This window comes from Phascolarctos cinereus, unplaced genomic scaffold, assembly GCF_003287225.1.
Source record: "Phascolarctos cinereus isolate Bilbo 61053 unplaced genomic scaffold, phaCin_HiC Scaffold_4;HRSCAF=312, whole genome shotgun sequence".
Taxonomy (NCBI): domain Eukaryota; kingdom Metazoa; phylum Chordata; class Mammalia; order Diprotodontia; family Phascolarctidae; genus Phascolarctos; species Phascolarctos cinereus.
The window spans coordinates 128,494,204-128,512,167 of NW_027555847.1; the positions used below are offsets into that span (position 1 = coordinate 128,494,204).

The 17,964-nt window shown below is 49.4% G+C and overlaps 1 protein-coding gene across 2 annotated transcripts in view; it reads right to left on the bottom strand.

The window, feature by feature from the left end:
- Positions 1 to 17,580, bottom strand: part of NHERF2 (NHERF family PDZ scaffold protein 2) — a 32,234-nt gene extending 14,654 nt beyond the window's left edge. The window contains exons 1-2 of one of the 2 annotated variants that reach the window (XM_021006808.2): positions 16,662 to 17,580; positions 7,655 to 7,882 (exon numbers count right to left, since the gene is read on the bottom strand). In XM_021006808.2, coding sequence (XP_020862467.1) covers positions 7,655 to 7,882; positions 16,662 to 16,871 — 438 coding nt within the window. In that variant the 5' untranslated portion in view covers positions 16,872 to 17,580. The remainder of the gene's footprint in view (positions 1 to 7,654; positions 7,883 to 16,661) is intronic. The other variant, XM_021006807.2, reaches the window with a different exon arrangement.
- Between the last annotated feature and the right edge of the window lie 384 nt (positions 17,581 to 17,964).

A 17,964-nucleotide genomic window follows, 5' to 3' on the forward strand; every position in this document is an offset into this window, starting at 1 on the left:
AACCTCATACCACACTACCCCGCTGCCCGACTTCAGTCTTTGGCTAGGCACACATAAGCACTGTCCTGGAAAAGACCACCCCAGGACAAGAAACTCCAGAGCCAACTGGTGGCATCAGGGCATTGTCAGGGTAAGGCTTCTCTACCTACATCTCCCCTTCTCCAGGGACACTTGAGGAGGGGTTGAGCCCAAGGCCAAATGGGGAGTGGGCAGTCCCCCATTTCTTTTCCAGCTTCCTTCTGGATAGTGAGGGCTGGAAGAGAATGCAGCAGGAGGGAGTGTCCCAGCCAAATCACATTGCTGACATTCTTCTCCTGGCCTGGCTCTGGCTCTGACTCCTAGCATGGAAGCCAGTTTCCTGCTGAACAGGGAGCTCAGTTGACCGCCTGCCCCACCCTCTACCATCCTGGCCAGCCTGACCTGGCCCTAAAGACCTGCCCCAATGATGTCTCTCACACCTACTTTCAGTCCCATCTGACCGACAGGCAAGCTGAGGCCCAGGACTCACTGAAGTATCCCCCTTGTCTCCACTCCAGCATCTCTCTGGATCCTTGCATGGCCAGCTGTGTGCCCGGCAGGAAGGCGGACCCAGCCTTGGACACACTGGGACAACCATTGTCCAAGGCCTTTGACTGTGCCAAGGAAGGGACAGGAGGCTCAGTATGACAGCATCCTACCTCCCCTAGGGGCATGATGACTCACAGAATACCCATCCCAGGGCAGCAGAAAAGCCCTCATTGTCACTCCACAAGGCATCCCCACCCCCCAAAACACACACCCAGTCTGCATGGACACAGCCAGAAGGATCTGGACTCAGGACCCACACGCACTTCCTAAATTGGAAGGGGAGGCCAGCATCACATGGTACATTCCTTATTAAGCCACCAGTCCTTGAAGGAAAAGAGATCTCTTCTTAGAAAGAGAGAGGCAAAGAGTGGGCCAGTCTTGACTCCATGTACCCCCTACCTCTAGGAAACCAGGAGCGGGAACAAAAAGCAAAAAGAAGAGATGGGGACAATGCTTAGGACCCCTCCCCAGATATTAAGACTCCCTAAGGCCTCTCCCTCCCTCTCCCTAAGGGTCTCAGGACTCACACAAGGCAGAGCCTGAGAGACATGGAATAGGACAGCTAAGAAACTGATCCTCAGCTGATCTCCAGGCACAGAGAGAACACGAGCCTGTCCTAGGATGCATAGCAGAGCCTAAACCTCAGCCCCCTCCTTGTTCTCGCAGGTTTCAAAGGCCCCTGTGAATACAATGGATGGAAGGTAAAGAAAAAGACTCAAATGCCGACTGGGACCCAGGAAGAAGGTCCAGGTTCAGGAGGAGATGGACCAGGGTGGCTACACAGCAGCTGATGATTTCCCATCCACCACTGCAAAGCTCCCATAGTCTGAAGCAGCCACCCCAACCTATGTTGTGGCCAGCTTGGGAGACCAGTCACATATATTCCTCTCCTCAGAGTTCCCAGTCCCAGCTAATCCCCTATGGGCAAACTCCTAGAGGACCCAGCCATGGATCTTTTCCTGCCCTGGCACTCCTGGTCACACATGCCCCTGGTCCAAGAGTTCTACTCACGCATCTCTGTCTCCAAGCTAAGACGTGTCCCTTACCCTAAGGCTTCTGATCACCCTCCACCCCAGCCCAGAGTTCTGGTTACACATGGTACTCAACCCAACCTGACCTGTATGGCTGCGCAGGGGGGACTCCTCAGAGGGGCTCTGGGAGGCTGGGCAGTAATCCCAGACCGAGCCATCTGGATGGACACACAGACACAGCTATCTCGCAGGGAGAGAATACAAGTGAACAAGTTCCAGCCTCCAACTTCTGTCCCCAGCTGAGCACAGACAGCCTCTTATTTACCTCCTCCCCCGGCCCAGGGATCCTGGGGGACCCAGGGGACTGGGACAGGCAGGGCGGGGGCCAGACCCTTTGTCTGAGGAGAGGCTGGGAAAGATAACGGCTGAAAGGGTGGAGGGGATGACTGAGTCACCTTGGAGGAACTGGGGGGCTCTGGAAGGCGCATCTGAGTCATTTGGAGGGGTCTGATAGTCTAGGACTATGGGGCCTGAGTCACTTCAGAGGATTTGGGGGGAGGGCATGGATTCACCTTTCTGACACAAGTCATATATCTCAGGCTTGGTCGGTGTAAATCTGGCAGACTCTCAAATCTTTGAGCCCAGAGATGAACCCGACTGGTTACGAGGCAAGGGACTGGGTAGTTCTAAGCACAGGGCCTCAATTTCTACCCCCTCCCCCAGAAAGGAAAGAAGCCACTGCCCCAGCCCTGTTCCTGGATAAAGGTTCAGGGAGGAGTGGGGCAGGGAAAGAAAAGAAAAGATAGTGAAGCATTAGCTTCTGGGGTGGACAATATATGTCTTCCACCTTGTCCCTATTCTTCACCCATGGGGCCTTCTTGGGGTGATTTGGTCCAGCCCGTAGCTCAAGCAACCCAGAGATATGGAAACTAGACTGTATGACCCCTCCCTGGGGAAGCTCTTTCTGTCACTCTCGAAGAGCCCAGGGATTTTGTAGAAGGGTATTGGATATTAAGCCATTCTCAGATATAGGCATGGCTAGCCTTCCTCTTCTGAGTCTTTATTTTATCAACTCTCTCTCCTACCTTACACCTTAGGATGATGTCATCCCTAAACCCAGCCTATGGGTACCCTGCAGTGAGGGAATGAATCCTGTCCTGCCCTTCTTGTCTCTAGTCACCCTTGCTACAGGCTTGAAGGGAGCCTGGAGTAGAGGCAGAAAGGAAAGGACCTACCCATTTGGAGGGTCTAGTTAATACTGCTGGATCTGTGTCTGTGAAATGCTTAGGAATCGATGAAAACTGGGCATTAGAAAAACAAACCCAAGGAAATCTCTAATCTTGTTCTCAGTGAGACCCCAATAGAGATAGAGGAAATACTCCCTTACCTACCATCTCTCCAATCCAGTGAGACTGAAGGTCTCCTCACCCACATATCAGATCTGTATATAAAGGGGTGAGGATCACTTTGACTTAAAAAGCATCTCTGTCCTTTCAGATTGGGTGACCCTCCCTTCCCTCTTCCCCCTCCACATGTGACCTGAGGAAAGTCACTTAACTGCCATCTGCCTCAGTTTCCTCAACTGTAAAATGAGAATAATAAATAGCACATACCTTCCAGAGTTGTTGTGAGGATCAAACAGGATGATATTTGTAAAGTACTTAGCACAGGGCCTGGCACATAGTAGATGACTTAATAAATTCTTGTTTCCTTCCTTCCTTAGGGGACTTTTTTTTGAGGGGAGAGGAAGCGGGTGAGGTCTCATTTGGTCTGAGAACCTCTCTGGACTTCATAGAAGATATCCTACCATCTCCCATCCCTAAGCCCACACCCCATGCATATCTCAAGGGATGACCCCTATACACAGCTCCTATCTCTAAGGGCTATCCCCAGCCCTGACCTCCCCCTAGAGTTACTGTTGACAACAGATAACACCACTACCTCTCCCTCATCAAAGACAGCTTCTACCCTTCCCTCATAGGCCAGAAAAGCCCCCTTGAAGGCAGACAGAAGACAAGACAAACACTCAGCTGGACTCTGGCTGTCTTGGGCATCTGAACCCTCACCCATCTCAGCATAATGAGATCTAAGGAAGTGGACACTGCCTGCTCATGGGTACCTAAGGAATAATAATTATTTATAAGTTTTATGAAGAAATTACATTATGTGTATGTAGATATACATTACATATGCATATATATATACATACATTTATACATATATTTTTTTTTACTGACGAGTTTTAGTCCTCCTTTAGTTCTCCAGACCCTCCCCTCACCCCCAGTCTAGAATACCTAGGCCATTGCTGCAATTTGCCCAGAGAGTAGAGGAAGCTAAATGAGAAGGAATTTGCTTAGCTCATCATCACCTTAACAGCCCATTTTCCCTTAGACAGGAGGCTGGTTGCAAGAGCAATGGCTACTCCTCCTGCCCTTCCAGCCTGGGAGAGGTAAGTAGAGGCACGCAGAGATTTTATGTCCTGGTCCCACCCAGAAAACAGGGTCTGAGTTAATACTGTTTGGCCCTTCTTTTGGTCTGATGTGACTTCCCCCCAAATTAGGCCTCAATTATAATCAGAAGATATCAGAGGGTGGGAGAAATTAAAGGCAGTTTCTGTCCTCCTGGGGTCCAACAAGACTGAAGACCCACTGGATCCTGAGAGCCTGAGAAGAGATTGGCTTCACCAAAGCCAGGGCATAGAGGAGTCAACTGTAAAAACTTAAAACTATATACAGCTGGACTGTGATGATAATGACGATCTCAGTCCTTAAATCAATCCTGATTGAGGCAGGTCCCTTGACACTTGGCCCAGTGATATCTACTGAGTCTTTTTTTTTCTTTTCTTTTCTTTTTTTTTTTGGTTAGGCAATGGGGTTAAGTGACTTGCCCAGGGTCACGCAGCTAGTAAGTGTTATGTGTCTGAGGCCGGATTTGAACTCAGGTTCTCCTGAATCCAGAGCCAGTGCTCTATCCACTGCACCACCTAGCTGCCCCCAATGATATCTAAAGGACAGAACTAGGCTGGCTTCAGTCACTCCACTCCTGCTCCAGGCTCAAGACTACCTGTAATTCATGGCCCCCTCAATATCTCACTCTTTAGTATGGAGGTGGGGAGGCAATATCTCTGACCTATGTCCTCATCTTTGTAGCAATGGGAGGGATCAGGATGACCTTCCCCTGGGATGGCCTGACTCTCCAGTCTAAGGAGCCCCACACCCAGAATCATTGTCCTGCCCCACCCCCTGCTCCCAGGTTTCCTCCCCCAACACTTCCCCACCCCCATACAACCCCAAGGCTTCACAAAAAAGGGCAGAGGGACCCCATGCTTTTGTGCTGCACTAAAAATACTCAGAAGGAAGCACCCCCGCCCCATGGCTTCCTGAGACTCCAGAATGACCCTGTGCCTCCTCACACAGCCCCAGCTGGCCCAAGGGGTGCTGCCCTCTTGGCAAGGACTCTGGAGCCTATAGATAAGGTCTGGACAGCCTGGGCTAGTGGATTTTTCCACAGGAAGGTGAACCCAGGAACATTTACATCCAAATAAACTGGGAGAGGAGAGAGGTTATATTTTCCTTCTCCTCAAGGGCCTAGGACCTGCCCAGAGTCATGTGTCTTATGAGGGGGAGCCAGCGTTGGCCCCTGGGACTAGAAGAGGGGATCTTGAAATAGCCGTTCTAATCCTGGTCCCAATAGTCCCCAGACTTTTGCCACTCTGTCCTCACTGAAGCTCTTCCTTATCCCAGGATTTCTTTCAGAGGGAGATTTGACTATGGAAAAGAGCCCTCGACTAAGTCAAGAAGCTTGGGCTTCCCATCTTGCCTCTATTAGTAATCTGATGGGTAATTTGAGATAAAACATTTTCTCTTTCTGAAACTCAGTCTCCTTCACTATAAAGGGACTGGACTCAGCTGTGTCCAGATTCCCTTTCATCTCTAAAGTCTTATGTTCTCCAGATTCCTCCCCTGGAGCCCCCAACCCCTCTGTCCAACTCTGATGTCGGGAAACAGCAGCAAAAGGTCCTGACCTGGATGGGTGTAGAGTCTCGGGGAAGAGACAGGAGGAGTAAACCCAGGCACTGCCATTAGGGAACTCATAATCAGGGGTGGGGAGGACATAGAGTCTGGTGACCAAACAAGAACGGGGCAATTGTACTCAAACTCTGAAGGCTCTAGTTGCTCAGAGATGGGAGGTCAGAGGGATCAGGGAAGGCTTCCTGGAGGAGGTGGAGTTTGGGTAGGGTTTGACTAAGCAGAAAAGAAGAAGAAGGGCTTTACCTGCAGGAATGATGTGAGCCTAATATGGGGGGTGGGTGAGACGGAGCTTTGAGGAATCGAGCTTGACTAGGACAGAAAAGGCACTCCCGGAGTTGGGAAAAGCTCTGAGATGGGGAGAGGGATTTGACAGAGGCTGACAACATGGTGGAGAAGAGCTGGTAGACATGTCTCCCGCCCATGGCACAATCAAGAACCCATCTTTGGTCAGGCGTACCCCCACTGACACACACATACATAAATAGCTCTCTATTATCTGGCCTTCCTGGACTCAGCAAGGACGAAATCCTTCCCTCCTGGCTCCAGTCCGAGAAGGAAGAAAGAAGAGAAGAAACTGGAGCCTGGAATGTTTAATACAAGTCACAAGGGAGACCCTCACCTGACAGCCAGGTGTGGTCAGCCTGGGAGGAAGAAGGTGCCCAGTGTAGATAATCTAGAGTCCTTTAAAGTAGGGAAATCAGTGCCCTGGCTCCTGAGGGTGCGTCTAGGGTGGGGCCCCAGGAAGCTTGGGCCTGGTTTCCTGAGGGTTTGTTATGGCCTGCCCTGGTAGGTCTTTCATCTCACAATGGAGGGGGGAGTTTCCTTCAAAGTCCTGACCCCCTTCCTTGAACAATGAGGACCAGGAAAGGCAACTCGAGGGCCTGGGAGCAGCTGAGAACACAGTCCACCTGCCTCAAGATGACTTCCCTGGCTGAGCTCGGATCTGAACCACAGCTGGATCCTAGCCCCCAGCTCCAGACCTTTGCCAGAATAACCGCCAGCATTCACACTCCCATCCTTCAAAGATCTCTGTCAAGAACAAGGGTCCTTAATCTCTTGTGTCATCGACCCCTGGCAGTCTGATGAAGCCTATGGACTCCTCAGATTACAAATTATTTCATCTCAATTATATTGAAATACAGTCATCAAAATATTAAAAGTTCCAAGTTCACTGACCCCCTGCCTTCCATCCCCCACTGAAATCTATCCATGGACTCTTTGGAGATTGTGAGCCCCAGGTTAAGAACCTTAGGCCTAGAACCATGACTCTCTCCCTCCTCCTCTGAGCTTTAGCTATATCAGGAGCCCAGCTCTGAGACCTACTCAGCTGGGGGAGGATGTTACGCTGGGCTCAGAGGACGGGATAGGGGTGGGAATGAGGGGGGAATCACTTTGCCCATAGTGTGCCCAGGGAACACTCCCTCCTTATAGGGAGTATGTGTGGAGGAACGTGTAGGCCAGCTCCCCTCCTCACAGAACACACTGCCCCAATACCCCGAAGGAGCATCAGCTGTCACTCTCTTGAGTGCCCACACGCCATCCACATACAGACCGGCTATGAGTAGCCTCCTACCCCTTCCACCCCCTGCATTCTTCTCCTACCCCCATGTGGCAGCCGCTGCTCTGGGGGCCAAGGCAGCTTCTGCTGACATTTGTCCTTGTGTGTTTGTTGCAGAGGGATGGGGGTGGGAAGACAGCTCCAGCATTAGGCTTGGCAGCTCCCAATGGAGAGGAAGCTGCCCAGCTCAGCAGGGACTGAGAAAGCCCAGCGAGAAGCTGCTGGCCCCAGCAGACTTGGCACATCTCTGGAGAGAGGATCAGAGGGTTTTAAAACTAAGCCTTAGAGATCACAGACTCCAAGTCTCCTCATCTTATACAGTAAGAAACTGAGGCCCAGAGGTCTGAAGTGAAGCTTGTAGCAGGAAGAACAGGGATTCCAACCCAGGTCTCCTGAATCCAAATGCAATATTCTTACCGCTACATCCCCCACCCCTCGGGCAGAAACCAGAGCCTGTGAGGACAGAGACTAGGTCAGCTGAAGGGGGCTAAGACATCACAGAGCACTCACCCACATTTTGTCCCTACCTTCCGGCTGCTGAAGCTGCCACCCATAGCCCTTGGGGGCCAGGTCTCTGGCTGGGGCTCCCACAAGTTGCCATTATCTTGGGGGGCTATGGGAGCTGAAGGTGGAACCCCGTGATTAGCCATCTCCTCTGTGCAGGTCAGATGCAGGCTGGCCAGGTATTCGTCTGTCTCCTTGTCCACTACCAGGAGCCGGGTCTCACCCTCTACAGCCTTGATCCTCTGTACTACCTGAGGGAGGGAAGAGGTATGTTAAAGTCCAGGTCAAAGGCTCTTCACTAGCCTAGAAGCCCAACTAGCCACCCACCCAGTCCAGGAAGTGGCTAGAATCTGGGCAGATGAGCAGCACATGGACAGTCATTGTCCATACCTTGCCCAACTCTCAGGGCATAGAAGATGGGTGAGGATTCCCGCCTGGCCATGACTGGCCCTGCCCTGCCTGTGAGGACTGAGAAGGGCTCCAGTCCTCATTTCCCCCTCCTCCTGGCTAGGCCAGCCCCCCACTCCCACACTATGAAATCTCCCTCCCCTCCCAGAGCACTGGAGAGAATGAAGGCTGGAAGCCAGTGACTAGAAGCAGCTTTAAGAACAGAATGGGGAAGAGCCCTGGGAGTTCTGCTCACCTAGTCCACGACCCATCCAGGGATCTGTTCCCTGCATCAAGTAACCAAGTCTGGCCCTCAAAGTCAGGTCCTAGAGCTTTAGTGTATGGACAAATATATAGTGTAGTAAAAAGAGTACCAAATTTGGGTGCAAAGAAACTTGATTCAAATCATCTGCTGCTTACTGCCTGGGTGACCTTGGGCAAATCCCTCCCCCTCTCTGGCCCTCAATTTCTTTAGTCTGTAAAATGGGACCAGATGATGTCTAAGGTCCCTTCTTCCTCTAAAATCCTATGATCCCTATGACTCCTCCCTCTTGGGGCACCTCTCCCCTTCTCAGACAAGCCTCAAAGCCCCAGGCTTGGCTGTCCCAGTGTGGTCAGCCCTGGGCTGTATTCCCCTGACAGTTGATGGAGCAGCATCTGGGGGGTCCCCAAAATGCTTCTGGAGGAATTTCACAATCTATCCAGGTCTCCCCTTTTCCCCTTGGTTCTATCAGAGCTCATCTCATCTTCTCTTTCCTGTGAATGATCTAAGGCTTAGCACAGTGCCTGGCACATAGCAGTCACTTAATAAATGCTTGTTGATTGAACGATAGACCTCACCCAAGCTGGCCCCTTCTTTCCTAATCTGCCTTCCCCTCAGAAGGCTCCTTAGACTTCTTTTCCAGCAGGAAGCACCATCTGGAAAGCATATGGGAAGGCAGCCTAGCATAGTGAAAAGAGACAGAAGATCATGGTTCAAAACTACCGTCACAGCTGCATGACCTTGGACAAGTCATTCTCATTCTCTGGGCTAGAGTTTTCTCACTGATAATCGTACGAGGTTTGCAAAGCACTTTGTAGATCTCATTTGAGCTTCACAATAATCAGTGAGATAGGTACTATTATCATCCCCATTTTACACATGCGGAAACTCGATGGCTGAGACAGATGAAGTGACTTGCCTGTTTAACTAGTAAGTGTCTGAGGCAGGATTCAAACTCACCCTGACTCTAAGCATGTTTAACACTCTAACCACTGAGCCACCTATGACCTCTAAGTTTCTTTCTACCTCTTATCCTGTGATCCTATGTCATTCTCCACAGGCTGTTCCTGAGGCAGCTACATGGTACAATGGATAAAGAACGTAGCCTGGCATCAGGGAGGCCTGAGTTCAAATCCAGCTTTAGTCACTTGCTACTTGTGTGACGCTGGGCAAGTCACTTAACCTTGTTTATCTCAGAAAAAAAAAAAGAGTGTTCCTAAGGCCTGACCAACAGGATACCCTGAAGATTATTGGCCAGTTCTGAAACATTCATCCAGTTTCTTCAGCTGGACAAGGAAAGGAAGCAATCAGGCTTGGTCAAAAGGATATCAGGCCGACAGGATGAAAGTTCATGACTTTAAAAGGAAAATGCTGGTCCTAATCTTTTTTCCTGATCTAGCCCCAGAAATCTCAGTGCCAGATATTAGAGGAGGTTAGGCAAGATGGGGGAAACCAAGTCCGGAGGTGCACAACTGGAGGACAAGACGAGACTTCTGAGCCTTTCTTTGGGAGCTTCCCTCCCACCAAACACACCTAACTGTGCTTGTGTACAAGCATACATGCACACATGTGTTGGTGGCTTCCTTCATTTAGCACACATGCCTGCTGCATGATGGACCTTGTTCAAATTTTGGGGTTAGTCACAGAAGAACAAACATTGTCCCTGTTTTCAGGGAGCTCCCAATCTAGTAATAATAACAGTACGCCTTAGGTGACATACAGCTGTAATAGTTGAGAGTTCTCAGTAAAGTAGCTCCTCACACTATCCCCCTAGGAGGAAGGCAGGGCAAGTATTACAATCTCCATTTTAAAGAACACAACTCTGAGGCCCAGACAGGGCAAGACACCCGTCCAAGGGCATACATCGAGTCAGCGGTGTTGCTGAAGCCAGAGCACAGGTTCCTTGGCTGGGTGCCTCGCCCAGCCCAGAGTAAATAAGTACATCATGAGGAAGAACATGAAAATGGGAAAGGGCAGGAACAATAGCTAGCATTTATATAGTACTTTAAGCACTGCAAAAATGCTTCAGTGTTAGCTCATTTGCTCAGAACAACAATCCTGCGAGGGGAGTATCATTATTATTCTCATGTTTACAAATGAGGAAACTGAGATACAGAGAGTTTCAGTGACTAGCTCAGAGTCATACAGCTAATAAGTGTCCAGGGCAGTATTCAAACACAGGTCTTCCTGAGGCTCAGTCCTGTGTTCTAGCAGTTACACTCTAACTAGCTGCCTCCAGATACTAAGAAGGTTCAGAGGGAGTTGGGGGGATGGGGAGGGATAGAAAACTGATGGGTAATAATAGCTAACATTTACATAGTTCTGGCTATGTGTCAGGGTCTTCTCATGTGATCCTCCTAACAACTCTGGGAGGTAGCTGTGATTATCATCCCCATTTTACAAATGAGGAAACTGAAACAAACAGAGGTTAAGTGACTTGCGAAAGGTCACAAAGCTAGTGAGAATCAAAGGCTAGATTTCAACTCAGGTCTTTCTGACCCTATGCCCTGTGTTCTATCCACTGCATCTGAATGACCCAGCACTCTCATGACTCTGTGGGGGCAACAGAATAACAATGTATACATCATTGCATACGATGAAATAAAGGTACAAAGAAATCCGCATGTCTGTGTGGAAGTGACAAAGAGTAGGTGAATATGGGTGCATTTAGGGTAGGTGAGATAGTGTGGGAATGAGCATGCATGCTCTAGTACAGTGCCATCCAGACAGAGTGTGCGACTGAACACTGGGGTCTGTGTGGGAGTCAGGGTGAATGAGGAATCCTGGAGGGAAGGTCCCCAGTGGAGTGTGCCTCAAGGATCTGTCCTTGGCCCTGTTCTGTTAACAACTGTACTGATGATTTGAGCAAAAGAATGGATGGTGCACTTATCAGAGTTACAAATGAAGCAGAGGCAGGAGAGTTAGATAACCCACTGCAGACAGGCAGGGTCCCAACAAAGAGAGGGATATGATAGAGCAATAGGCTTACATTGAATTAAGTGAAATGGAACAGACATAAACAAAAGGGCCTAAAATCAGATTTTTATAAAACTACCTAAGCACAGGATGGAAGGGCCACAATTAAACAATTTGTGCAGGAAAATATCTGGAGGCTTCAGGGGACAAGTTCATTATGGGCCAATAATGATGGGACATGGAAACCGAAAAGGCCAGTGTGATCTTATTCTTAACAGAAGCAAAGTAGACAAGATAAGGGTGTTGTAGGCCCACTGTCCTCTGTGGTGTTGTGTCCATTTCTGTGCATGATACTTTAGGAAGGTCACAGACGAACTGGCAAGGAGGAAGGTGAAAGGGCCAGAATACACGTTCTACGAGAATCGACCGAAGGAACTGGGGGTGTTTAACCTAGAACTTCATCCATCTCCAAGCTGTCAAGTGGGAGAAGGATGAGATTTGTTCTGCTTGGCCCCAGAGAGTGGATCTGGGCTACGTGTAAGTTAAAACTTCCTAACTAGAGTTCTCTCTCCCTCTCTCTCTCCCTCTCCCTCTCCCCCCCTCTCTCTTCTCTTCCCCCACCCAGGACAGGTGACTTGCCCCAGGGTCACGCAACTAGTAAGTATCTGAGTCTGGATTTGGCCTCAGGTCCTCCTGACTCCAGGTCCAGTGCTCCATCCACTGCATCACCTCACTGTCCCAACTAGAGCTATCTCAAAGTGGAATGGGCTACCCCGGGAGATAGTGAGCTTCCCGTCAATGCTGAAGGTGTTCAGGCAGAGGCTGTATGACCACTTGCTGTAGAGGGGATTCTTGTTAAAGCATAATGCATGCACTTCTGTTAGTGCACCTTGTTATACATGACAGAAAGACTTGTGCAACTGTGCATATAAAGGTGACAGAGTGAATATTTGTGTCTAGAGCAGAATGACAGTATAAACATGAGTGTATGTTTGAGGAAGGTGATGACACAATGCATGTGTGCACCCTTGGCACCTCCTGAATACTCACTAAGTTTCCAAAGCAGACATTCAAAGAAGCAAGGGCCTTCCCCACTACCGGCTCTATGAGACCTGTGCTCCAAACCCATTTCAGACACTTTATACACTGTATGACTTTCCTCAGGCAACTTACCCTCTCTGGACCTCAGTTTCTCCATCTGTAAAATGGGGATTGTATGTGGTTATATGTGGCATTAGCTGGAGCTCCCAGATAATAAAGCTGGATTGGCCAGGGTGGGGACCCACTCCACAGACCCTCCTAGGAAGAGACCACTGCTAATAAGGAGTTGGGCTGTCGGGAGGCAGTGGCAGAGAATTGGTGCCTGCCACATGCTTGGGACTGATGAAATATTAACCCAGCATTTATCAGAGGCCTAAATCCTAGTACAGGGTATGCAGAGGAACCTCCTTTGGCTGCTGAAAGCATGCTCACAGAGGGATCATTCATATTTGGTAGAAGGAGCACTGATTCTGAAGTGAGTGGATTTGATTTCCAATGGCACCTCTGATACTTCCTAGCTGTGTGATCTTGAGCAAATCACAGCCTTCCTAAGACCTCATTTTTCTCATATGTGAAATGAAGGGGTTAGACTAGATGGCCTCTGAGTCTCATTGAGTTCTAGAGCTACCATTCCATTAATGATCCAAAACAAACTTCGTGAGTATGAGTGGATAGCCACCCCCACTCCAAACACACACATTATACAAGCATCCTTATTCCCCTTAACTTTGTGGTCCAGGCCAGCTGCTGGTTTGATGTCCAGAGCCTCAGGCTGGGACAGGTTCCAGCAATCAATCAATCAACATGTTGTAAGTGCCTACTGTGTGCCAGGAATTATGTTAACACATACCCCATGGTTCCAGGAAGTGGAATGGGAACGTGATACTCCAACTCTGCCTCTCTCTACCCATTCCTGTCTCTGCCTTTCCTAAAGGGGCTTGGATAACATCAAAGAGTTCTGGATTTGGCACTAGGAAACCTAATCTCCAAACCCATTTCAGACACTTACTCACTGTTATGATTTTCCTTGGGCAACTTATCCTCCTGGACCTCAGTTTCTCCATCTCTAAAACGGGGACTGTGTATGCTTAAGTTTCATATAACTAAGTCATATTAAAGTTTCAATAATTCAAGGGTCCATGACTTAATCAGTGTAAGTGCTCCCTCCACCAACAAAGATTTCAACCCCTTTGCCTTAAAAGACTATCTTAGGAGTTGCTATGGCTGAAAAATTCACCCTGCAGCCAACCTGGTCACCAGCTTTAGCAAAGCTAAAGCTGATCCTTAGGGGAAAGACAAGCAGTCCATGGCCAGGCTGTATTCAAAGTCTTCCCAGCTCGGCAGAACTTGCCAAAACTTGCATTCTGTGAGCATAACGCCAGAGAACCCCAGGGCACTTCCACACCACAATGAGCCTTGGGGGAGAAGAATAATTAATACTTCAAGATCTGTAATTTTGTCAATATGGGTAGTCCTTCTGCCTAACATAGGTTCCCAACCTTTCTAAAACCTTACTAAATGGTTTTGGAGAGTTGCTAAGGCAACTAGTCAGCGAGATGGTGTAATGGATAAATTGAGGGGCCTGGAGTCAGGAAGACCTCAGTTCAAATCCTCCCTCAGACACTTGCTAGCTGTGTGACCCTGGGCAAGTCACTTCACATCTGCTGGTCCTGGTTTACTCATCTGTAAAACGGGAATAACAAAGCACCTACCTCCCAGGGTTGTTGTGAGAATCAAATGAGATGATAATTGTAAACATCTGGCACATGGTAAGCTTTATATAATTGTTAATATTTTTATTATACAATTCATCACCCTGTGGCCAGCTTAGGAATGAGAGATATGCTCATTTTACAGCAGGGAAACTGAGGTCCAGCCACAGAATGGTTAATTGACTTTAAGCAAAACATGTAACCACTCTGACTAGGCCTCTGTATCCATATGTGTAAAATGAGGGGGTTGGGATACATCAGGGGTTCTTAACCAAGGATCTATACACACATATATATATGTGTGTGTATATATATATATATATATACACATACACATATACACATGTGTATATATGTGTTTATATGTGTGTATGTATGCATGCATATTGTATAGGTATGTATATATATCTATGTGTACATATAGACATGTGTATTTGTATATATCGACACATATGTATACCTATATTTATGTATATTATATGTATGCATGCATATATAAATATACATATGTATGTGTGTAGGTATCTTTTTTGTTAACTGCATTTGAATATAGTTGATTTCCTTTGCAATCCTATTTATTTTCAGCATTTAAAAATGTCGTTCTGAGAAGAGGTCAGTCAATAATAGGCTTCACCAAACTGCCAAGGGAGTCCTTGGTTGGAAACTGCTGGACAAGATGGTCCCTAAGTCCTTTTCCAGCTCTTAATTCCCAGAATCACAGAATTTCAGAGTTGGAAGGAACCCCATCAGCCATGCAATCCAAGGCCACTACACCACACTGGATAAGTAGCCATCTAGTCTGTTTAAAGCCCTTCACTGAGAGGCAGCCCACTAGCTCCAGAGTCAGCCCACTGCACTTTGCCATAGCTCTCATTGTTAGGCAGTTTTTCTTTATGTCAAGCCTAACTTTGCTTCCATAAATTCTGCTTCTGCAGCTTCTACTCATTGCCCTGGTTCTTTTAGAGCCAAACAGATCCAGTCTAATCCCTCTTCCATACGACAGCACCTCAGGTACTTGAAAGGGGCTCTCCTGATTCCCCCCATTGTTCTCTTCTCCTAGTCAAATGCCCCCCCCGTTGCCTCATCATTTTTTGATTCTTTAAGACAAGCCCCTTACCCAACCTTCTCTCCCTTAGAACTGATGAAGAGACACACTCAGAACCCAACCCCACCCCTGCCCTGCCTAAGATTGCTGCAGTTTGCCAAAACAGAGCAAGCAAAAGTATAAGGCCCCAGCTGCAGTTCCTGGGTGTGTATCTGGAGGTAGCTCTGGAGCTAAAGATTAGACTACATTAAATGTTGTCTCACACATATATTGAAATGTGCGCATATATGTGCATGCACACACACACACACACACACACACACACACACACACACACACACACACCCAGGAAAAACTAAGATATACATTTCTTTAGCATGCCAAATCTTTCCTCATAACATGAAGTCCTAACATTATCATTCCCATTTTACAGATAAACAGGGAGATTAACTGTTTACCCAAGGTCACACAGTTAGTAAATAACATAACAAGGGCTCAAACCCAGGTCTCCTGAATCCAAGTATAGTGCTCATGTACTCATATGTTCTCTCTGTCAAAAATACATACACAGATAACAAACACACACACTCATAAGAAACACAATCAACAAAAAATTGTACCCCCCCTTACTAATGAGTCATGGTGCCAGGAAAGCACACAGTCAGACCCAAGAGCTGTCCCCTCCAAACAGAGCCAAGCTTCAAGACAAGGACCCCACCTCCAGGACCCAGTGATAGTGGCTAGGATACCCATCATGGGGACAGGTATTTCCTTATCCTGACACTTTTCTCCTCCTCATACAAGGAGACTTTCCCCAGGGGGTGCAAGTGAGAGCTGCTCTCAGTGTTCAACACAGTCTCTGACACCCAAACACAGACAAAAGAAGTCTCACAGTCATATACAGATAGTGTCACAGTTATGCACAATGTCACATCACACTGTCACCACACATAGATCCACAGTGTCACACAGTGTCATATACAATGTAACATAATATCACAGGGTAATACAGATCTACAGTATCCCGCAGTATATACATGCATAGTATCACTGTGTGTGTGTGTGTGTGTGTGTATGGTATATTATCACACAAGGTCACACATGGTGTCACACAGTCATACATTGTTTACATAGCTGACTATACACAATGTCACATGAATACAATATCATGCAGTCACAGCTACACTAAATATGGACAGTGGCACAATCATATACAGCTATACTGTGTCATTTATAATGTCACCTGGATACGATATTATACAGCATCAAATATAGATACAGCCAGGAATCCATCTTCAAAATAGTGACCCACACAGTCACACAAAGCTATCCAGCTACACGTACTGTGTCATGCTCCCTGCTCCAGATAATTTCCCATTACTCCCGTCCAGACCTCCACACAGACACACGACATCCCACCGTAATATGGATACAGGGTCACACACAAGCACTATCATACAGTATCATAATATAATCACAGACAGTGTCACACAGGCACATGATATGACACGTTATTGCACCCAGATATGCACAACATGCAGGCTCATACAAGAGTAGCTCAATCATAAGGACACAGGATAGCAGCTATCCACCGCCCCCCGGGACCCTCTGTGTCTATCACACACACACTCACATGCACACGCATACGCATAACATCTCGGGCCCACCTGGAGGTGCGTCTCCTTCTCCACGTTGACCCCATTCACCTCCACCAGTCGGTCTCCAGCGCGCAGTGCCGCCGCCTCCGCCGGGGAGCCCGGCTCCACCTTGCGAATGAATTGGCCACTTTTACCCTTCTCTCCGTGCAGGTGGAAACCATAGCCCTGCTCGCCCTTGATCATCCGGCACAGCCGGGGCCGCAGTTGGTCCTTGGCCATGGCGCCGCCGCTGGGGGCGCGAGCTCAGGGGAGTGGAGGGGGCGGGGGCGACTACGAGGAACCCCTAACCAAGGAGTATAGGACTCGGGAGTCCCGGGTCCTGGGGCAGGAGAGTTCGGGAAAGGGTCGCAAGGCCAGGGGCGATCTGGGACCTGGAGGGGCCGAGGATGTGGGAAGAGGGGATTAGAGCTGGAAGAGAGGGAGGAGGGAGGGCTGAGGGGATGGCAGACGCAAGGCTGAGGGTTCCGGGTGGTGGAACTCGGGGGTGCAGTGCGGAGGGCGTCAGTTGCTGGAGATCGGGGTGCACGACAGAGGGAGGCGGAGATGTGCAGAACTTGGGGGATCCGGGAAGTCCGGGCCGCAGTTCAACTAGTGTAGGGGATGCGGGCTGGAGGGTAGGGACGCCGGGCTCCCAGGGACCTCCGTCGGGAGTCCTTCAGAGGCAGGGATGGACGCTGAACCGGGCCGGGAAACGACTGGGACCGGGGGCAGGGGCCTCCGCTGCCATGCTGGGCCGGGCTCTAGTTTCGGGCCGGACCAAGCTGGACTGGATCGGACCAAAGGCTTCGATTGCTGCCGCCCCAAGTACGGGTCCAGGCTGGGGCTGGGGCTGGGGCTGGAGCAGGAGCAAGGAAGGAGGCGGCGGCTGGGACCAAGAGGCGGTGGTGGCTAAGCTATGCTCCCGCTCCCGCTCCGGCTCGGGCTCGGGCTCGGGCTCGGGCTCGGGCTTGGGCTCCTGCTCGGCGCCGCCCCCGCCCCGCCTCCTCCACCCCCTCCTTTTCCTTCGGCCCACCGGGACTCGGGTAGCCCGCCCAGTAGCCCCCCGCCGGGTGGGAGGTCCGGGGGCGGAGCCGCAGGATGGGGGAAGGGGCACTGCCTGGAACCTGCCTGGAGACTCCAGCAGCCTGTGGAAAGGACTTGAGGGGTCGTTTTCGCCCGTCCTTCTGCCTCGGAGCAGGCCAGTCCTGAGTTACACGGTGGCGGTTGGGGGTGGGGAAGGGGTACCCTGGTTTTTAGGTTTGCAAAGCAGGAGGAAGGGCTGATCCCTCGATAATACTCCAAACACTACCCCTCCTCTCTAATAACACCCAAT